At 45.4% G+C, this 17,034-nt stretch overlaps 1 protein-coding gene across 3 annotated transcripts in view; it reads left to right on the forward strand.

The window, feature by feature from the left end:
• Nucleotides 1-17,034, forward strand: part of ITGA11 (integrin subunit alpha 11) — a 246,562-nt gene that overhangs the window by 178,683 nt on the left and 50,845 nt on the right. For all 3 annotated transcript variants that reach the window (XM_077263233.1, XM_077263235.1, XM_077263236.1), the window contains 2 exons: nucleotides 4,151-4,261; nucleotides 13,793-13,878. In XM_077263233.1, coding sequence (XP_077119348.1) covers nucleotides 4,151-4,261; nucleotides 13,793-13,878 — 197 coding nt within the window. The remainder of the gene's footprint in view (nucleotides 1-4,150; nucleotides 4,262-13,792; nucleotides 13,879-17,034) is intronic.

Below are 17,034 nucleotides of genomic sequence, written 5' to 3' on the forward strand. Positions count from 1 at the left end.
TCAATATTTTTACTGAGTTCAGCAATCGAAAGTATATAAAAATCAATTCTTACTTTTCAAAATGTTTGACCCTTGCAGACCTGTGTATTAAATGTTAAGCAAACACTTAAGAATTATTATTTACAGGGGCACCAGTAGCGTAGTTACTATGTGGCAGAGGGTACAGTCACCCAGGGCCCCTCGCTCCAAGGGCTCTACCCGCAGCTTACAACACTCCTAACTGCATCAGCATATGCAGCATGCCATAGTTAAAGGGGTAGTCGGGCGTAAAACTAATTTTCATTCTAAATCCCCATCTATTTCGTGCCATAATCTAAGATATATTCTAATATATTTGTATTTAGAATTCCTTATCCTTCCCTAACTACACTGTCTAACTGTTATTCTATTTTTTTCCTATTTCATGTGTGATGACGCTCTATTTGAGAATCTCAGTGTGGATCGCCCCCGTGTAGGGCTAGGGGTACTTGTACCGGGTCCTTCGGTTCTCGGGGGGATGTCACGGTGGCTGACCCGGTCCGTAGGCCTAGGGACGTCCGTAGTAAAAGGGAAAGGTCTTTAAAGGGGAAATGTTCGTGATGCCACCTGTGGTATTCGGTCAGGGTGACCGACACTGCTTTAAGGGGTCCGCTGGGGTGATGTTATGGCAGCTAGATGGTATACCTTCCCACAGGTGAAGTGTATCCCCAGGGCTTCCCAGTGTGTAGATGGTGGATGGTGAGAGGCGCAGTGAAGAATGAGGACACAAGGTTGCAGTCTCTTTACCTTTTTACTGAAGACTTCAGCATCCACAGTCCAGAGCACCAGATCACAGGGCAGGCAGAAACCGGCCGGTTTGGAGGCAAATCCAGAGTCCCCTGATCCAGGTGGAAATCAGTAGGCTTACTCTCGCGCCTGGGTCTTGTAGTACCTTATTGCTCAGCCTCTCATAAGGTCCTCACAACTGTTGTAGATGTTCTAGATGTTATGTCTCTCTCTCTGTCCCCCTGATGGATAGGACAAACCAGTATGACCGGTGGCCTGAGGCTTTTTACAGGGACTCAAGCACGCCCCAACCTCTCATGGGTGCCACCTGGCCTCCTGGGTATGGGGGAGATCAGTAACGTGAAATTAGCTGTCCTGCCGGTCTCTGGAGAAAGGCATAAAGGACTGTTGTTCCCTCGGTGGTCCGGCTACCGAATCCTGCGCCTCACAAGGAGGCAGCCTGTGCAGGGCAGAACTCCTTCTGGTTTCCACTCCTTTTGCTATGACTTCTTTCTCACTCTCTACAATACAGTTCTCTGTTCGTGTCCTTTCTTAGGAACTGCCGCACGTGGGGCAGGCTCAGCTCCGTGGCCTTCTGTCTCAGCCTCTGACAGGATCCCACCCCTGTCAGGGACCAACTACCTGAGCCGTAGCTCAGCCAGCAACTGCCTAACTTCCTATCTAGGCCACCAGTTTTACCTAAGTGTGAAGAGTGCCCTAATAAATAGGTGCATAGCTCCCCCTGGTGGATTGGAGTATGAAATGTGTTATATGTTTGTGGTACCTGGTAAAGAGATCTCTTTTATTGCCTCCAAACGTAACATCACTCCCCCCAGAGGAGAATGATATTACTGCAATGACCAGGAACCTGGGGCGCTGCAAGTGCATATTGGGATACTCAAACGAAGCATCATCAGAGCAAGCAGAGGCTGCAGTCACTGCCACAGCTCTTGCCCTTTCCCTGAAATGAAGTGTTATCAGTGACGCTTGTCCCTGCTGTGTCCCTCGACTGTGAGCTGTGCACGGCAAAAGAGCGGTGTCAGAATATCCGGCATGCAGGAGACTGGTGCCGTCCCCGCTGGTGATGTCACAGATCTCCTGCATGCCGAGAGCTCTGACACCGCTCTGACGTCCGTTGACCATTGATCTGAGCTGACAACAAAGCTGACACTGTCACTGTGTACAGCTCGCAGGGAGGGACACAGCGGGGATGAGCACGGCCCCTGAATAGGGTTGGGGCAGAGGCTGTCTGTGCCCCCTGCTCTGATGACACTTCATTCCAGCAAGCACTGATATTCTCAAACAAAGTGTCATCACACCAGATATAGGAAAAAATATTGAATAGCAGTAACGCTAGGGAATTTTTAATACAAGTATATTCGAAAATAACCTAGATTACAGCAATAAATAGGGATTTAGAATGAAATTTAGTTTGACTTGGGACCACCCCTTTAAGCTCTGCGGTAATACTGGGTGACATGTACTTCTGCTCTCCTTTTTGTTGCTTTAGGCCTGCGGGTTACAGAATTTCAGGGTGATGCACTGGCCCAGGCCCCGGCGCATGCACAGGACTTCAGAGTTCCTGCATGGTGACGTAATTGCATGCGCCAGCACAATGACATTGCATTGGTCCACCCACACATTGCTGTTGTAGGCTGCTTTTACACTACCGTCGGCACGGGCGTCGCTATGCGTCGGCCCAACGTGCCGACGCGCGTTGTGAAAATAATGCCCGACGTGGGCAGCGGAAGCAGTCTCACGACGCTTCCGCTGCCCCATTGTAAGGTCCGGGGAGAAGGGGGCGGAGTTTCGTCCGCACATGTGCGGTCAAAAATGGCGGACACGACGCGCAAAAAAATGTTACATGTAGCGTTTTTTTGTGCCGACGGTCCGCCAAAACACGACGCAACCATCGCACGACGGTTGCGACGTGTGGCCATACGTCGCAATGCGTCGCTAATGTTAGTCTATGGGGAAAAAATGCATCCTGCAGACAACTTTGCAGGATGCGTTTTTTCTCCTAAACGATGCATTGCGACGTATTCAAAACGACGCTAGTGTGAAAGTAGCCGTATTCATCAGGATCCTGGATTAGGTGAGCATATGTGGGAGGCAATATAAAGTGCGGGGGACTACTGTGGGGGCATTATACAGTGTGATAGCCAATGAGAGGACCATTATACAGTTTAGAGACCATCATACAGTGTGAGAATTACTATAGACACTAATATAAACTGTGAAGGCTATTATACAGTGTTTGGACTTCTGTGGGGGTCATTATATTATGTTTTGGAGAAGCTGTGGGCCCACTATACTGTGTATAGAGGAGCTGTGGGTCCATCATACTGTGAATATGGAAGCTGTCGGTCATCATACTGTATATAGGGGTTCTGTTGGCCCATCATACTGTGTATAGAGAAGCTGTGGGCCCATCATACTGTATATAGGGAAGCTGTGGGCCCCTCATACTGTGTATAGGAGAGCTGTAGATAGGTGGACTCAGTGGGCATTATTAAATGCTAAGTGGGCACTTAAGAAGCATTATTTTTATAGGGGCACTCGGTATTGTGACTGCAAAAGGTGCGCATGGGGCATTATTACTTTCTAGGGACTAAATGTGGACACTGTTTTCTAGGGCACTTGCACAGGGCATTAATATTTTCTAGGCGCAATTTTGCCATCTATAGAGCACAAAGGAGGCATGTAAGGGGCATAGTTGTGGCCAATATTATGTGGGGCAGTAAAAGGAGTTGTTATTGTAACACAGGGCAGGTGCATTAATATGAGCACGGCAGCAGCACAGCATTGAGGTATCACCAGGTTGAGGAGTTTGTGCATGTTAGGAATAGATGGGGACAGTACTAGGAATGTGAGAAGTCAGATGTGTCTTTGTTGTAACCTCTGCAGACAGTTCAAGGCTGGAGAAGTCATCATGGTGGTCTGGGCAAGATGGCAAAGACGGGGAAACTGAATGACTCCATCAGAAAGAATGTCAGCTTTAAGTCACCATCCATTACAGTACTGCAATCTCTTATATGTTCTGCAGGACTGGTATCTACCACTATATGGGCACCATGTGGCGGTAATATCAGTGCTGGTCTTTGTATAGAGATTTATTTTCAGTAATACCATAGTCATCTGCTGAGGTTCCCCTATGCCCACAATTAGGGTGTGTGCCATTGTAGTTGTAATCAGGGTTACCTGGTTAGGGGCCCACTCAGATGTTTCACCCCCCCCTGAGCTAAACCCCTATCTACGCCTCTGATGCAGCATAAAGGGGCACTGATTTTATCTTTGTTATGAAGATTGCTCACGTCTACATACATCACTGCTATTAAACAGATCTTTATTATATGTCTACATATTATTCTGTGTCTTCTTTTGACATCTGACCCTTCCTCTTTAGGATACCGCAGACTATGTGAAGCCTATAACATTTTCCTTGGAGTATGAACTGGCATTTCCAGAGCAGGGACCTGTACTGGATGAGGGTTGGCCAACATCTCTCAAAGTGTCGGTATGTTATTTATTTAAAGAAAAAAAGAACGTTTAGTGAAAGTAACATAAAACCTAGTGGAAAAAAATGAGACGTATGATTTGTCATTTGGAGAAGTTTGGGCATCATGTCACATTTTCCGCTGTGATAAATTCAGCAGTAACTCTGCACTAAAATCTGCAGCTGCAGAAGTTTTGTGAACGTTTCCACATAATGAAATGTTATTGATTAACTATATAAAAGTTTTGGTCTGCTCTGAAGAGCAAGCGGGATCTGCACTGCAGGTCAATTTTAGGTTCACAAAAGGTCAAGACGGCAATCTTGAGGAATCCTGTCACTTGTGATTGTGCAAAATAAAAACTATTATATTAGACTTGATGACTGGACAGCCCAGGTCTGAAGTTCAGTCCAGTCTTCCATGGCAGCCTGACCAGGCTTCACTTCTGTGTCTGCACCCATGGCGTCTCTTGCATTTACTCGGGTCATGTAAAAAGACTCTGTAGTTACCTGGAAGCTCTAAACAAGGCTTTCATAGACTTGATTTGCGCTAGCTACTCCGATTATCAGGGGAACTCTGACCTTCACCTTGTAACCCCTGTATAGGGATGTGACAGCAGCTCGGTATTAGGGGCCTGCTGTCAGTCAGTGCCAGGGATGCGGTTACAGCTGCCACGCTGTATATGCAGCGCCCCAGAGTCCTGGTCGTTGCAGTACTGATGCTCCGCCACTAAGGGGAGTGATGGTACGTCTGATGGTACTTAAGGAGTTCACCTGACCAGGTATCACAGACACCAATACACTTCATAGTCTGGCCTCCAGGGGGAGCAAAGGGCACTATGTATTAGGCCACTCCTCACAATCTGGTAAAACTGGGGGTTGGATAGAAAGTTAGACAGAAGCTGACTGGGTTGGAACCAAGCAACATCCTGTGTCAGAGGGTGTTGCAGGGGAAGATTCAGGAGGGTCCCTGTCAGGGGTGGGATCCTGACAGAGGCCTAGCGAACAAGAGAGAACATTAAGGAACCGCGCCTGCACTACATCCATGGCCGGAACGCCGAGGAAGTATTGGGCTCCAAGCATTACTTCAAACCAACGGCAGGACAGTTAATTATAGGTTGGCTGTCTCACCTAAATCACCTAAGCAGACATAGGGGGCAACTGTGGGAGAGGGGCGTCACTAGGGTCCCGGAAGAACTCCAGGCCTACCCGTCATATGGGTGCGTCCTAGCCATATCATCTGGGGGACGGAGAAGAACATCAGAACAGACATAGGTTGTGGGAAAGAACATCAGAAACAGACACAACAGTTGTGAGGACTATCCCGTGGTGCTCAGCAGGGAAGTACTACAACACACAGGCGCTAGAAGGAAGGCACAGATTTCCACCTGCAAAGGGAACTCTGGAGGTGCCATCGGACCGGCCGGTCTCGGACAGCCCTGTTAACCGTACTCCGGATTGAGGATCTTGAAGCCTTCAGTAAAGAGGTAAAGAGACTGCAACCCTGTGTCCTCGTTATTCACCGCGAACTGCACCACGCACCACCACCTACACCTTTCATTGGGTGCCCCTTAGCAGGGTCATGGACCGGGTCTAGCCACTGTGACAACCCCAGAACTTAGACAGAGAGGCCCGGTACCGAGTACCCCGCGGCCCTGCGTCTGGGGTCGCTCCATATACACAGAACATTGACCGAACCCGGCCCGGCACCGCCCCCTTGACTGAAACCTGAACACTGCCGGGGGGGATAAGTTATTTTTTTCCTGGCAGTGGGGGTTTAACTGTTGGCGCCGCGCAGGTTCACAATGCTATAAACCTACAGAATGACCCCATATCTGCAGTTAGTAAAGTTATTTCAGATGACTGGTTCCCTTTAAATAGGAAGGAGTCCGGCCCATGGCTCCAGCAGAAAACTCATCATCTAAGACTAATGAGCTCACTGAGAGAACTGAGAAAACTGCTGGGAGGGATTTTAGTCTTAGCAGTATTAGAGTCCAATGGAAGCATGCCTGTAATGCCCAGCGACATCCAACACGGATGTCGCTGGGCAGCACAGCTCAACACCCCTCAGCGACGTGGCCGGAGCGTATCCAGACACATGGATGTTACCGGATCCTTTGATATCAGTACAACACGGTATGATGCATGTCACTATGTCATATGAGGCCTAGTGGAAAAGCCTTATTCAAAATCATGACACTGAGGCACCCAGGGTTTTGGCCAAAGATGTCGAGTGCAGAATTGAAGAGTGGTCTAGGTGGCATCGAGGATCGGACTGTATGCTGGACAAAGCCATGCAAATCTTTTTGCTCAACTTTATATTCTATACATCATATTCACAAGTAGCTGAAGGGGTCACCTAAAGATTTCCATTAGTGTCTTGAAAAAGTAGACAATCTGGATACAGAAAGGGAAGAAGAAGAAAATGAGGATTCAGTTTGCAAAAATGTGTTTTGTGGATCCTGAATTAGCGACTTCCCTAGGGTGGTATTCCTAAACTGCATTTGTGCAGTTAGTCCTCACTGAAGAAGTCTATGGAGGTTACAGAAAGAGCCGAGCAGGCTGCACTCATCAGAATGCCACAAAAGTAGAAAACTAATTGGATAAGTCCTAGGCTAGATTCACACCAACTTTTAAAATATATCCCTTTTTTTATTGAACGTATATTCATACTACAAATGGGAAATGCAGCTGTATTCCACCTGTGTGCGATTTTTAACAAAACCATCAGAGGGCAAGACAAGGTGGACAAGGTATATAGTTCCAGATATAGATATCAATCCCTATAAATTTTTTATGTGATTATATGCATTTTTTCTGATGGAGGCAAACGTAGACCATTCAAACTTATGCTAATGTAGTCCCATATAAGATTACCTTTGATTTCCACCATAAGTATCATATATCTGAAAAAGTTAAGCCTGCCATATTGGAAGAAAAAAATAAGAATAAAATGTAAAACTTTACCTAACTTAAGTTTGAGTTTTGGATCAAACTTAAGAAAGTGTAGTAGAGTAGATGAGATGTAAAGCGAGTGATGTCCTGTATGAAGTCCTGTAGAGCAAGTGAGGTCCTGTAGAGTGAGTGAGGTCCTGTATGAGGTCCTGTAGAGCGAGTGAGGTCCTGTAGAGCGAGTGAGGTCCTGTAGAGTGAATGAGGTCCTATAGAGTGAGTGAGGTCCTGTATGTGGTCCTGTAGAGCGAGTGAGGTCCTGTAAAGTGAGTGAGGTTCTGTATTAGGTCCTGTAGAGCGAGTTAAAGGGAGGGTGCCGTGATTTTAATTTTTGTATTAATAATTATTGATTATATAATCAATTATTTTTAATACAAAACTAAATGTACTACTTTCATACTTTTTTATTTATTCCCTTTTACTTTGGCCACTGGAGGCCGCCATTTTCATTAGTGTGGGTGAAAGTGTCTGGGTACGACACTTGCACTCCTCACTTACGGCAGCCATGTACATAGGAGCCTGCAGTCGGACTCCGACCCCATCTCCTGCCTCACAGCTGTGACTTGGGCACGCCCACTGAGCTGCTACGTCACAGCTGTGAGAGGAGATCGCGGCCATTTTGTTTGCTGTGGGCTGCGATGACCGAAGATGTTGGGGAGAAGCTGCTGGGAGCGAGGGTCCAGGGTAAGTATCTGCAGTGCTAGCAGTGATCGCAGCCTGTAATTAGTATTACAGTACAGGCTGCCATCACTGCCGACCTGCACTGTCTTGCTGAAAGCTTCCTCCCTCAGTCCAGGGGCCAGAAATCCCCCAGCAGCAGCGTGTCTCCCTGTATATGGAGCGTTATGTCTGCTGCTTCTCTGTGCAGCACTGATTTGCGGCTGGAGCCTGGATGTGTTGCACCTCATCACACTCACACAGTGACTGTAGGTGCAGCCTGGAGTCCGTGTTTCTAAAAATAGAGCAACTCTCTGCAGCCGGGGATCCCTGGGTGGTTACAAGGGGCGGCACCCAGGCTGGCCAGTAATGGTTAACCCTTCGCTGCCTGCTGTGCATGGTGCAGGAAGATCAGTGTGCAGGCAGGCAGCAGTCTGGGGGCTTCACCTATGGATCAGGTGAAAGGTCTGCACAGTGTAAAGAGGTGGGCTATGGTTGGCACAATAATATTGTTCTAACACTTGGGCTATGGTTGGCACAAGGAAGCAGACCCCAGGGGGTGATGACACTCGGCAAGCTCTAGCTGCTGTGTCACTACAAGTCCCAGTATGCCAGGACTGAGCTCCTAAGTGTCGTAGTCCTGCAGCTCCTCAGGTCTCCTGCCTGATCTTCCTACTATACATTCCAGAGCAGAGGGCAGGTGGCAGCAGTCTGAGACTAGTGATCCAGGGAGCAGAAGAGGAAAGACTGTGGCTGGGCCCTGACACCCACACTAAGCTCACTGACACTCACCCCATGCCCCCTGACACCCACCCCATACTCCCTGACACTCACCCCATGCCCCCTGACACCCACCCCATACTCCCTGACACTCACCCCATGCCCCCTGATACCCACCCCATACTCACTGACACTCACCCCATGCCCCCCTGACACCCACCCCATACTGACACTCACCCCATGCCCCCTGATACCCACCCCATACTCCCCGACACCCATCTCGTGCTCCCTGAAACCCACCTCAATCTCACTGACACCGCAAGCCTCGTGTCTTTCAGGACAAGCTGTGAGGATCATCACCAAGGGCGTACATACAAATCATAGGGCGACAAAGCATATGGTCTAGTTGCCCCCCCCCCAAAAAAAATAAAATAAATAAATATAATAATTGTGGGGGTCACAGAAGGGCATAGCTCACAACTTTCCTGCCTTTGCATAATAAATATACCACCATATATATTTATTACATAATACTGCCATATAGGTCATACATAATGCCGCCATATATATTTTATAACATAATACTCATAAAGACCACACATTATACCTCCACATATATTTATTACATAGTACTGCCATATAGGTCATACATAGTGCCGCCAGATATATCTATTACATAATACTGTAATATGGACCGTACGTAATGTTGCCATATATATTTGTTACATAATGCTGCCATATAGATCAAACATAATATTGCTGGATATATTTATTACATAAAACTGCCATATAGATCACACATGATGCCACCATATAATGTATATTTTTAACATAGCACTGCCATATAGACCACACTTGATGCCGCTAATTATTATGTGTGACCTGCATGATGGCATTATGTGTGATCTATATGACAGTATTATATGTGATATGTATGGTTGTATTATGTTTGATCAGTATGGTGCAATAATATAAGAACTATATGACGGGATTATATGAGAACTATATTGTGGGATTATGTGTGATCTATCTATGTGGCAGTATTATGTGAGAATTATATGGTGGTTTTATGTGTGATCTGTATGGCAGTATTCTATTCAGAAAGGGGACCCATTCTATGGTGGTTCTGGCTGAGCACCTGCACGCGGGTCTGGGGTAATAGAGGGGGCAGCATGACCTCCAGTTAGGTGCAGTCAGGGCTGGTCAGGCTGCTGAAGAGAGGGGTCTCATTTTTATCTTTACTATATGGCTACATTTCCTTCCCAGCGTCACCCCGTACTTCGCCTGTCGTCCCACTTTCACACATCGCCAGGACAGGATGGAGAAGACAGGATCTGAGGAGGGGAATGGGGTCTGCATGCAAAGTCTGGATCAGAACAGGCCATCAATCCGCAGAAATGTTTCCTGGATTTCTGTGGAGCAGACGGTCCATCCATGTGTATAAAAGACAGCGTTCTATGTAAATCCCTGGCTGCTCCGCGCAACAAACAGGGTGCCCCCCATAGACCAGCACACTGCTCTCCTGAAATACTCTGTGCTGCTGTCACCCTGCTCCCTCCACCACATATCTCCCAGAATCCTTTCTGCCTGCCATCCTCGGTGACTGTCTACTTGTCAGTATAAGGCTGCCATCACACGTTCAGTATTTGGTCAGTATTTTACCTCAGTATTGTAAGCCAAAACCAGGAGTGGGTGATAAATACAGAAGTGGAGCATATGTTTCTGTTATACTTTTCCTCTTATTTTTCCACTCCTGGTTTTGGCTTACAAATACTGAGGTAAAATACTGACCAAATACTGCTAGTGTGATGGCAGCCTTACTCTGCAGTCACCAACAAAATGGCCGCTCACTGGGTTCCTGAATCTCATCCTCTCTTTTCCCTTCGCAAACACCCAGAAGGGGAGGAGACGAGACATCACACACGTCAGCAGACTCCGCCCATAATTACTGCAGTGCTGTAATGTGAGCTAGTTGTACACGAGGTTTTTGTCAAATTTCAGTAGCTGCTCCCCCTAGTGTTTAAAAGTGGAAATGCCAAACCTTTTAAAATTATTTTTCATATTTTACTAAATTATAAACAAATGAAAATATTTTTTAAGAAAATGTAAACATTAATTCTTTACAATTTTTCAATTGCTGGAAAAAAAATTTTTTTGATGGCACCTTCCCTTTAAGTCCTGTATTAGGTACTGTAGAGCAAGTGAGGTACTGTAGAGTGAGTGGGATCCTGTATGAGGTCCTGTAGAGCAAGTGAGGTCCTGTAAAGTGAGTAAGGTCCTGCATTAGGTCCTGTAGAACTAGTGAGGTTCTGTATTAAATCCTGTAGAGCAAGTGAGGTACTGTAGAGTGAGTGAGCTCCTGTATAAGGTCCTGTAGAGCGAGTGAGGTCCTGTAGAGCGAGTGAGATCCTTTATAAGGTCATATAGAGCAAATGAGGTCCTGTAGAGTGAGTGATTTCCTGTATGAGGTCCTGTGGAGTGAGCGAGGTCCTGTATGAGGTCCTTTAGAGTTAGTGAGGCCTTGTATGAGGTACTGTAGAGCGAGTGAGTGTCCTGTATGAGGTCTTGTAGAGCGAGTGAGGGCCTGTATAAGGTCCTGTAGTGCGAATGAGGTCCTGTGTGAGGTTCTATAGAGTTAGTGAGGTCCTGTATGAGGACCTATAGAGCGAGTGAGGTCCTGTCTTCCGTCAAGCATGCTGGAGTGGAGAAATGTAAAGGTATGAGGCCACTTTGGAGTTGTAAGGTAGGAGACTACAAGGACTAATAAGTCAAAGAGATGGACCCATCATGTCATCTATATACTGTCAATAGAAAGATTACAAAGATTTTTTTTAAATGGCTGATGGCAAAGAACGCAGTGGTAAACAGTGTTAATACTGCTATTTAAAGCAGGCGCAGAGATTCTGCTTTACCATCCCTCTCTTAACAACGAGAGTAATAGGCATGTGCCAGAGTAATTGTGCATGAAGCTTTGTAATATATGAGCTGATATTTAGCAAAAAAGCCTTCAAAGCCTTGAGATGCACAACTTCAATACAGATGAGGAATTTTGGGAAAGCCAAAAAAAGCAATTAGAGAACCAGCCCTACATATAAAACCATCATGGGGGATCTTTTCTTTATAATTGAACATTACTCCCAGTGAATCACACTCATTACTTATATTGCATGAAAATGAATTCAATTCAAACCTCAACTTCTTCTGAAACTCATTAGATTTTATTTTACAAAATCAATGTTCTACTACTTATTAGACTGTTGCCTAATTCTATGACTGTTTCCACACTTGGGAGGCAATGACAGGACACAATGCTGTAAAAAAACTACCACTGTGGTTAGTATATAGGGATACATGGCCAAATAATGAAAAGACAATTGATATTAATGACGATCATGTGTTAAAGGGAACCTGTCACCAGGTTTAGCCGATACGAGTTACGGCCACCACCTTTCAGGGCAGACATACTGCATTCTATAATGCTGTATATCAGTCTCCGATCTGACCTGTAAGAGAAGAAAAATAATTTTTATTACACTCACTTGGGGGGGGCGGTCCGGTCTCATGGGCGTCGCTGGTCTTGGTCCGGCGCCTCCCATCTTTTTGATATGCCATCCTCCTGCTTGCTTCATGTGGATGACGCATCCCTGTGTCATCCACACAGGCTCCCCGGAATCGCGCTCCTGCGCAGGCGTATTTATCTGGTCTGTTGAGGGCAGAGCAAAGTACTGCAACGTGCAGTCCCCGGGAAAGGTCAGAGAGGCCCAGCGCCTGCGCACTGTGGGACTTGTGATTCCAGGGAGCGTGATTCCGGGGAGCCTGTGTGGATGATACAGGGACGCATCATCCACATGAAGCAAGCAGGACGTAACTCGTATTGTCTGGTGACAGGTTCACAATATCCATGAACAATGTTAACATAAACCACTTCCAGTTCTTTGTAGACTTTTAAAATCAAAATGACCAAAAATGTGCCTATAATGGGGGTCTGACTCTCTGCACCCCAACCATCAGCAGACAACCAATATATAGCCACAAAGCACCATATGTGGCCATATCCGTTACTGCAGCTAAACCTCTTTAAGTCCATGTACTGATGTGCTACTGTCTCTAGCACAACATTGAAGGAGCTGCAGTGCTTCAGTGAAGCAACTGAAAAGGCCTCTGTACAGAACAGGTTATGGTACAAGGAGGGGGAAGAGGTGAGCTGTGACAACAACTTATTGGGAATGGTGGATTTTGTGTTATCAGCTGTGCATTGAGGTGTTACATCTCATTGTAATCCTGTCATACAAAGACTGCTGAAAAGTCTTCTGTAAAGAACAAATATGAGTTTAATATTAGGCCCAGTGGCCAGTACAAGAATGGCAAGATTTCTGTCCAGATTTTTTAATGGGTTATACGCAACAGAAAATAGTTCTAGCAAAGTGGATGAGTTTCCTCCAGTCTCATCCACACATTGCTTTTTTTCTGGCAGGAAATTACCATAGCCTGTTTTGTGGATATGTCAGTCTGTCAATTTCGCCTATGTATATAATTGTGGTTACTTTATCTCAAGTTTTGTCCATAGGTATGAATGGATCAAATACAAATTCCAGACTCAGTCAACCATGTTCCAGATGATGAATGGAATCATTGGTTGGCTAAGTTAATTGTTTGCTGGTAAATTCCGCCTTTCGAAAATTTGTTCTGGTTGAAATCAGCCATTTTTATCAGCTTTATAGCTCGCGCAGACGGCCATATGGATCGGACAAGTGCTATCTGTGGGTTTAGTTGAATAGCACTCGTCCTCATGTAATTCTATGGGGTTGTGCACGTGTCTGATCTCTTCTTTGGACCAGGTGTAGCAAGGAAAAAAAATTGCAGGATGTACGATTTGCCTCCAAGAGTCAGATGGCACTCGCCCATTCATGTCTATAGGTCTGTGAAAAGAATTGGATGACATCTGAGTTGGGTCTGAATTTCAATGACTGACATAATAGAGAAGGTGTACTTTTTGATTCTCTCCAACTCCAAGAAAATCAGATCCCATTTTGATCAAACTCTTATCAGAGTGTGATTAGCATAATTGGACTGATTTTCTCAGATGGAGAAAATCAGTTGTGTGACCCAAGCCTTAGAGTAATATGTATGGACTGAGCGTTGTGCCAGTCTCGTGTTTTGCAGATCCTCCTTTTCATTATATCGGAAATGATGTCCTGTGTGATAATACCTTTTCTTCTGGTTCAGATCCCTTTCTGGAATGGATGCAATCAGGATGAGCGTTGTGTACCCGATCTCTTCTTGGATGTGAAACACGATATTCCAACTGCACTGTGAGTGGACGCCATGGGTATCACTTTGTATCAGTCATTATTTATAAACTTAATATGATATAACAAGCACATCACTTATGTAAAAATATGAAACCCTGCAAACTGTAGGCAATCTGACGAGCATTCATCCTTAGTGCAATATAAAGTCTTGTATATATTCTGTTATTACTGGTCTCATTTTATATTACTGGAATTTGTTATTTTATTCTATACTAGCTGAGGAGCCCGGTGTTGCCTGGGCATAGTAAATATCTGTGGTTAGTTATAGCACCTCACTCCTCTTATTTTCCCCCTCACTCCTCTCATTCCCCCCTAACTCTTGTCATTTTGACCTCACATCTGTCATTTTCCGATCACTCCACTATTTTCCCTCACTCCTCTCAATTTGCACTCACAGCCCTCATTTTCCCCTCAGTATATACATATTTGTCATCTCCCTTATATATAGTATACACCTGTATTGTTTGGTGAATTGGAACGCGCGGGGTTAAAATTTCGCCTCACAACATAGCCTATGACGCTCTCAGGGTCCAGACGTGTGACTGTGCAAAATTTTGTGGCTGTAGCTGCGACGGTGCAGATGCCAATCCCGGATATACACACACACATACATACATACATACATACATACACACATTCAGCTTTATATATTAGATAGATTGTAGAACTATGGAAATCATTTCAGTATCTGGAAACGATGTTTTCCAGAGCTCTGGCCCTTGATTATGTCATTTATAGGTAGTCTTGGGTTGCCATATACATTAGGTAGACGTTGGTTGACAACTGAACAACCGTAATTGTATGTTCGATGGTAACATCCACTCTCTCCCTCAGCTTTCTTGTGCACCAGTTAGGCCAGAGCAGCCGAGTGGTCACATACGTGGCTAAAACATTTATATAGGGTGCATGTGAGAATCTACCTTGTCCATGAACATGATTATAATACCACTGATGGCAGCCATTACTATAATAGACCTCAGAATCATTATCGGCCATAACTATAGTAATCACAAAGCAGTTATAATGTTACTGCACTTTTCTCATGAATTGCAGATAAAAAAATTATATTTGTCATCTGGAAAAATACTCAAGGGTCGATTCATCATTTGTGGGGGAGACGGGTTTAGTTAACTTTTCTTTTTTATCTTGTTTTTTTTTTAATGTTTTTGTACTAAATTTTTCCAAATGGCACATGTGGTTCAATGTTTTTTCATTTTTGCCTTTTAATTTTTTTTGCACTTTTTTAAAGTCAAAATTTGTATGTTCAATTAAGATGTCACATACAATGCTAACATTTCATAGCTTTTAAGGTTGAAGGTAGACAAAAGTCAATCGAGTTCAACGTATAACCGAACATGTTGATCCAGAGGAAGGCAAATACGTCACATCAAAGAATCTAGTGCCCAGAACTCGTAATATTATGTTCATCAAAAAAGGCATCCAGGACCTTGATGGACTACTGAATCAACCATTACAACATCTTGTGGCAGAGAGATCCACAGTATCACTAGTCTTACAGCAGAGAATCACCTTCTGTGATTATGATTAAACCTTCTTTCCTCTGGAAGTAGAGGATACCCCTTTGTCATCGATGTAGACCTAAGTGTAAAAAGATCATTAGAAAAGTCTCTGTACCGTCCCCTCATATAGAGTTGTGTGAAAAATTGTTTGCCCCCTTCCTGATTTCCTATGCTTTTGCATGCTTGTCACACGTAAATGTTTCAGATCACCAAACATATTTTTCCTTCCTTTTTTGGAAGTGCATTGAACAGCAAGGTGGATTGGTGCTGAGGGGGTAGAGAAAAAAAAATTCTTTAAATCTTCAGCTTAGCGAGTGTGAGCGAGCTGAGTGTGACCTGAGCGTAAGTGTGAACAGCAGTAAGTGTGTGACTTGTGATTCAGTGAAGAGGTATTTGGAAAGCCTTTAACAAATACCTGTGTGAATTGGTGTGAGTTGCTGAAGTGGGAGTAGCTATATTCACAAGGGGTTAATTTAGGGTGCGGGCTCATAATTAAGGGTTTATAAGGGGCAGCTGGTTGGGGCTCAAGTTCTTTTTGGAAGTGCATTGAACAGCAAGGTGGATTGGTGCTGAGGGGAAAGAGAAAAAAAACATTTTTTTTAAATCTTCAGCTTAGCGAGTGTGAACGAGCTGAGTGTGACCTGAGTGTAAGTGTGAACGGCGGTAAGTGTGACTTGTGATTCAGTGACTTTGGATTCAGGGAGTTTCCAAGGGAGGAATTGCTGTCTGTATTTTATTCATACTTTGCATTTATTTTTTATTTAACGTTTCTCTGTGGTGCAATCCTTATTAGGAAATGTGCTCCACTATTGTTAATGCCATCCAGTGCACATCTTGCCACATGTATGCAGTCCTTGATCAGCCGGTCGAGGGTGCATACTGCTGTGCGAGATGTGAGCACGTTGAGCATTTGGAAGCCCAGATTCTGGATCTAAATGTGCAGCTGGCAACACTGAGATCCATTGACAACATGGAAAGGAGTCTTCTGCTCACTGAGCAGACGCTCAGTGGGATAGATGGGGGGGGATGGTAGGATGGAGCTGCAGGACAGTGAAGCAGCTAGCTGGGTGACATTCAGAAAGCGGGGTAGAGGGAAGAGTGCCAGGGAGGCTAGTCCTGATCTGGCACACCCCAATAAGTTTGCTAAGTTGGCAGATGAGGGGGTTGCCAGTACAGTGGTAGCACTGCTGCAGCCAGGCATGTCCTCTGAAAGCCGGAGGAGTGACTGCTACAGTAAGGAGGGAAATAGGAGAGCAGTACAGGCCAGACAGGTGCTGGTAGTGGGGGACTCAATTATTAGGGGAACAGATAGGGCAATCTGTCACAAAGACAGGGATCGTCGGACGGTGTGCTGCCTACCTGGCGCTCGTGTCCGACACATTGCTGATCGGGTGGACAGATTACTGGGAGGGGCTGGTGAGGACCCAGCGGTCATGGTGCACATTGGCACAAATGACATACTTAGAGGTAGGTGGAAGGTCCTTAACCCCTTAATCCCATATGACATACTATCCCGTCGAGGTGACCTGGGACTTAATTCCCAGTGACGGGATAGTACATCATATGCGATCGGCCGCGCTCACGGGGGGAGCGCGGCCGATCGAGGCCGGGTGTCAGCTGACAATCGCAGCTGACA

This window comes from Ranitomeya variabilis, chromosome 5 (assembly GCF_051348905.1).
Source record: "Ranitomeya variabilis isolate aRanVar5 chromosome 5, aRanVar5.hap1, whole genome shotgun sequence".
Taxonomy (NCBI): Eukaryota; Metazoa; Chordata; class Amphibia; order Anura; family Dendrobatidae; genus Ranitomeya; species Ranitomeya variabilis.